Source organism: Erythrolamprus reginae, chromosome 2, assembly GCF_031021105.1.
Source record: "Erythrolamprus reginae isolate rEryReg1 chromosome 2, rEryReg1.hap1, whole genome shotgun sequence".
In the NCBI taxonomy this organism is placed as follows: Eukaryota; Metazoa; Chordata; class Lepidosauria; order Squamata; family Dipsadidae; genus Erythrolamprus; species Erythrolamprus reginae.
Genome location: NC_091951.1, coordinates 13,239,818 through 13,245,817, shown reverse-complemented (window position 1 = coordinate 13,245,817; position 6,000 = coordinate 13,239,818). Strand labels below are relative to the sequence as shown.

Sequence of the window (6,000 nt, the reverse complement as noted above, 5' to 3'; positions counted from 1 at the left end):
TACATTTCTTCTAAAACACTCGTGTACTATAACTCACTTGTACTACAATTCTATCATAACATGTTTTGTTTTTGAACTCTCCCTCCCCCCTACCCTATCCTGCCCCCAATTTTTCATTCTGTTCCCCCTTCTCCCAATCCCCTTCCCTGTTTTTAATTATTCTTGTAAATAAATAAAGTATTTTTCAAAAAAAAAAAAAAAAGAAGAAGTTATGCATGGAATGTTTGTGTGTATGTTTGGTTTTATAATAAGGGTTTTTAGTTGTTTTTATTATTGGATTGTTCATGTTGTTTTATTATTGTTGTTAGCCGCCCCGAGTCTATGGAGAGGGGCGGCATACAAATCCAATAAATTATTATTATTATTATTATTATTATTATTATTATTATTATTATTATTAAGCATTTGAGCATTTCCTAAAACTCTAGAAGATGCTGCAGTTATAGGGTGTTAAAACCTTGTGTTAAAACTGAGTGGTGGGAGATTTTTATGCCCGTCAGGGTCTGGAAGGGCACAGAGTTAATTCTGGTGATGCCATTTCTGCAGAGCCCCCTTTGGTGACAGTGAGTAGGAGGACAGAGGTGGGGGATGGTATGGAGACGCACATCTGCCGGATCCATGGCTTCTACCCCAGGGAGATCAATGCCTCCTGGACGAGGGACGGGGAGGTCTGGGAGGAGAATACCCTCCATGGGTCTGTGGCCCCCAACGCAGATGGGACTTACCACTACTGGCTCAGTATCCGGATTGATCCCAAAGAGAGGGACCAGTATCAGTGCCACGTGGAGCACAACGGCCTGCAGGAGCCTATGGAAATGGCCATAAAAGGTGAGAGGCTTCAGGGAGGGAAGGGCTGGGCTATTTGGGAGGAGTGGAGGGTTGTGGGAGAGAAATCTGACCCCAGCTGTGTCCAGATGTGAATCTGAGTTCTTATTTATTGGAATTTCCCATATATGAAGTTGGTGGGCCTGCAGAAAAGAGTCCATAGATCCCCTCTTAGCCTCTGTCCCTGTAAATAACAAATGGCTCCTTTAAGAAAGAAATGTACACATTATTTGATGACCATGGATTTATTGAAACAACGATCAGCAGGGTGTCTTTATGCTACAGTTAGAGTGTTCTGTCAGGCTCTCTGGTAGAATCCTCCCAAAAATTCACAGGTACAAATTTCAGACACACGCACATGTTTGAAAATTCAAAACAATGTTCTTTATAATGAAAATTCACTTAACCTAAGCCCTCTTTTTGTATAGCAAAGAGCACTGGTCTCCAAACAAACTGGTAATTTGTACAAGTCCCTTATCAGTTCTGTGATACTTAGCTTGCAGCTGTGAGGCAATTCACAGTCTTTCTTCTTTCACAAAGTGACACACACTTTGCTCTGGTTTAGTTTCAAAGCGGGGAAAAATCAGCACACAAAAAGTCAGTCAGTAAAGCAGTCACGAAACACAACGATGAGATAATTCTCCACAATGGCCAAACCCACAGGCTGCTATTTATAGCAGCCTCACTAATTACCACAGCCCCACCCAACCACAGGTGGCCTCATTTTTTTTTATAATAATCTCTCAGTTGCTGTTGCCTATGCATCGCTCTCCGCATACGTGGCTGTATCATTAACTCTTGTTCTGAATCCAAGGAGGAGCTAGATAATTGATCTCCTTCTGAGCTGTCTGCCACACTCTCCTCCTCCCTGTCACTCCTGTCTTCTTGGTCAGAGGAGCCTTCATCAGCAGATTCCACCGGGGGCAAAACAGGCCTGCAGCATGTAGATGTCTCCCCCACTCCCACAGTCCTTGGGGCAGGAGCAGGGCCAGAGCTAACCACAATATAGAGGCAGGGGTGGGCTTCAAAAATTTTAGCAAGGAGTTCTTTGCCAGATTACTGGATGGGCATGGCCTTCGTGGACAGGGCTTAGTCGGACTCCTGCACCACAGCAGAGGTGGAGTTTTTGCTCTCCCTGGGCTCCAGAAGTTTTCCTTGAAGCCTCAGGGAGTGTGAAAACAGTGTCTCCCTGGAGGCTGGAAACGGGCTTATTTCCCGCCTTCCTGAACATCTGATAGGCTTGTTTTACACGGAGCCTCTGTGATTGGCCTGCATGGAGATTCCTGGGAGGGGAGCGGTGGGCGGGGCATGCCAGGAGTGGGATTTAGGTGTTCTCTAAACTGCACAGAATCTTAGCGAGAGGTTCTCTCAAACCCCTGTGACCCCTCAACCGTCGACCCCTAGTTAGAGAGACCTGAAGAGGAGCCTTTTATACTTTTTATGAGGTTTGCCCAGAAAGTAATGCACCACATTTTTTTTCTTCAACAATTCAATACACTGATGATACCCAGTTATACATCTCCACCCCATGTCCAGTCAATGAAGCAGTGGAAGTGATGTGCAGGTGCCTGGAGGCTGTTGGGGCCTGGATGGGTGTCAACAAACTCAAACTCAACCCAGACAAGACGGAGTGGCTGTGGGTCTTGCCTCCCAAGGACAATTCCATCTGTTCGTCCATTACCCTGGGGGGGGGAACTACTGACCCCCTCAGATTCACCTGGTGCACCAGTTGCGGCCCTATTTGGACAGGGAGTCATTGCTCACAGTCGCTCATGCCCTCATCACCTCGAGGTTCGATTACTGCAACACTCTCTACATGGGGCTACCTTTGAAAAGTGTTCGGAAACTTCAGATCGTGCAGAATACGGCCGCGAGAGCCATCGTGGGGCTGCCTAGATCCGCCCACGTTTCTGCAACACTCCGTGGCCTGCACTGGCTGCCGATTGGTTTCCAGTCACAATTCAAAGTGTTGGTAATGACCTTTAAAGCCCTACATGGCATTGGGCCAGAATACATCCAGAACCGCCTTCTAATGCACGAATCCCAGCGGCCGATAAGGTCCCACAGAGTGGCCTTCTCCGGGTCCCGTCGACTAAACAATGTCGTTTGGCGGGCCCCAGGGGAAGAGCCTTTTCTGTGGCGGCCCCGGCCCTCTGGAATCAACTCCCCCCCAGAGATTAGAACAGCCCCCACCTTCCTTGTCTTTCGCAAATTACTCAAGACCCACCTTTATCGCCAAGCATGGGGGAGTTAAGATATTCTTTCCCCCTAGGCTATTACAACTTATGCATCATAGTTCCCCCTAAGCTGAGCAGTGAGCCATGGCTCACTTAAAAATCATCATCAACTCAGAGTTTTTTAAACCTGCCCAGAAGCCGAGAGGGAAAGAGTGAGAGGGAAGGAGAGAGAGAGGAAGAGAGAGAAACAGATAGAAAAAAGAGAGGAAGGAAAAGAGAAAGAAAAAGAATGGGAGTAAGGAAGAGAGAAAGAAAATCAAAATCTAGTTTGAAACTAGCTCAACTATTTAAGTGGCATTTTGATATTGATAGAGTTGCCCTATTATGAGCTCACTGTTATAGACACACAGTACAGTATTTTATTTTGAAATTCTCTGAGGCAAAACAGGGTGGGTTTTTTATTTATTTGTTTGTTTGTGTGTTTATTTATTTATTTATTTATGATTTCTGTGCCGCCCAGTCCCCGCTCAGACACTATACTTTTCCGCCCACCCACCCCCAAAAATTAGAGGGAACACTGTTATGCATGGTATGTTTGTGTGTATGTTTGGTTTTACTATAAGGGTTTTCAACTGTTTTATTAATTGGATTGTTACATGCTGTTTTTTTATCGTTGTTAGCCGCCCCGAGTCTGCGGAGAGGGGCAGCATACAAATCCAATAAATAATAACAATAAATAATTATTATTATTTATTGAACACAATGAAACTTACAGACAAGAAAGAAGAATGTTTCTTCTATACTCCCTATTTTTCCACATAATCTCCACCCCGTTCTATGGCCTTCCTCCAGCAAGACACAAGGGTGTGTATGCCCTGTTGGTACCACTCCTTGTTCTGGTCATGAAAGCCATTTCTACACTGTACGAATCACCTCTTTGCCATCCTCAAAATTCTTCTGTGAATGACATCCTTTAATGGCCCAAACAAGTGGAAGTCTAAGGGAGCTAGGGTTTGTGAATGTTCCCAACAGTTTCTTTCTCCGCGATGAGAAATTCAATGACGACACGCTGCTTGTAACGTACATCACTTACAAACGCTATTTTGAAACACTGCTGCAGCTACGCTATCTGTCTGAAGAAATGCAAAATTTACACACGCACTCCTGACAATTCAGATAATGTATATCTAAAGTTTTGCATTCATACCATTACTGTAGGTTGAGAAAAAAATGTGGTGCATTACTTTCTGGGCGACCCTCGTAATCTGAGGAATTTCCATCCCTTTGGCAGAATTAAGTCTCTTCCCTAATTGGGATGGTTGTTCGGGGTTCTCCTTCAATTATCTGCTCTTTCTTCCAATTCAGTTCCAGAATCCAACCTGGGCCTCACCATTGGCTGTGTTGTGGCTGGTCTCGTTGTGGTGTGTGTGATTGTTGGGAGTTTGATATTCTTGAGTAAGTATCCTTTTTTGGAGGGGTGACTGAAGGAAGATGGAGAAATTCTCCTGAGTCTTTCCCTTTGGAGAGCTTTTTCTGGGCTTCATTCTGCTGTGATTTCCTAGCATTGGGGAGCATCTAAGATCTTGGGCTCTTTGGGCGACTTCAGTCTTGACTGAGCATTAAATCTGAAAGGCTTTGATTTATGATATTTATATGTTAACTCCAATTCAGCGCTGGGATCTAGCTGTGTGTGAAAGAGGGGCGGCATACAAATCCAATAGATAGATAGATAAATAGATAGATAGATAGATAGATAGATAGATAGATAGATAGATAGATAGATAGATAGATTAGATAGATGATAGACAGATAAAATAATAAATAAAATAATAAATAAATAAAAATAATAATAAATAAAAGAGTAAGAAAGAGAGAGAAACAGAGAGAGAGAGAGAGAGAAATACTGTGTGCATGCCCAAACACAAAAGCACCTCTGCTTTTCAGCAATTCAGCAGTTCAAATCTCACCACCAGCTCAAGGTTGACTCAGCCTTCAAGGTGGGTAAAATGAGGAGCCAGATTATTGGGAGCAATATGCTGATTCTGTAAACCACTTAGAGAAGGTTCTAAAAGCACTATGAAGTGGTTTACAAGTCTAAATGCTATTGCTATTGGTATTGAAGTGTTGCTTATGACCTATAAAGCCCTTCATGGCACCGGACCAGATTATCTCAGGGACTGCCTTCTGCTGCACAAATCCCAGCGACCAGTTAGGTCCCACAGAGTGGGCCTTCTCCGGGTCCCGTCAACTAAACAATGTCATTTGGCGGGACCCAGGGGAAGAGCCTTCTCTGTGGTGGCCCCAGCTCTTTGGAACCAACTCCCCCCAGAGATTAGAATTGCCCCCACCCTCCTCGCCTTTTGTAAGCTTCTTAAAACCCACCTCTGTCATCAGGCATGGGGGAACTGAGACATCTCCCCCGGGCCTATACAGTTTATACATGGTATGTTTGTGTGTATGTTTGCTTTTAATAATGGGGTTCTTAGTGTTTTTAAAATTATTAGATTTGTTCTTATATTGTCTTTGTTATTGTTGTGAGCTGCCCCGAGTCTACGGTGAGGGGCGGCATACAAATCTAATAAATAATAATAATAATAATAATAATAATAATAATAATAATAGATACAGCAAATTTTCAAAGATGTGGGGCGACTCAGCTTTCTGCATGATCCTTCTGTCTGAAAAGCTGCTCTGCTTTCAAAGGATGCAGATGGGAAAGGCTCGGCCATAACACCGTCAGGTTGGGCTATAACATGGTCAGGAAGCTCTGTAAAGGTAGTGATCAAAAGGAGGCATTTTGAGAGAAAAGGAACCTTGGAGGATGCCATTCGGATCTCCTCTTGGTCTCCCACCATGAGGTTCTCCAAGTATAAATTGATTGGAAAAAGAAACTTTGGAGCCTTCTATATCATCACACTGGCTGTGCCTCTGACTGAAGAAATGTTGGACAATTGCTTTTTGGGGGGATTTATCAGTGTTAAGAATTCTTTCCTATGGC

At 44.0% G+C, this 6,000-nt stretch overlaps 1 protein-coding gene across 1 annotated transcript in view; it reads left to right on the top strand.

The window, feature by feature from the left end:
• Window positions 1-549: 549 nt before the first annotated feature.
• LOC139159756 (antigen peptide transporter 2-like) overlaps window positions 550-6,000 on the top strand; it is a 54,950-nt gene continuing 49,499 nt past the window's right edge. The window contains exon 1 of the mRNA XM_070737127.1: window positions 550-828. Within this exon, the coding sequence (XP_070593228.1) occupies window positions 594-828 (235 nt within the window). The 5' untranslated portion in view covers window positions 550-593. The remainder of the gene's footprint in view (window positions 829-6,000) is intronic.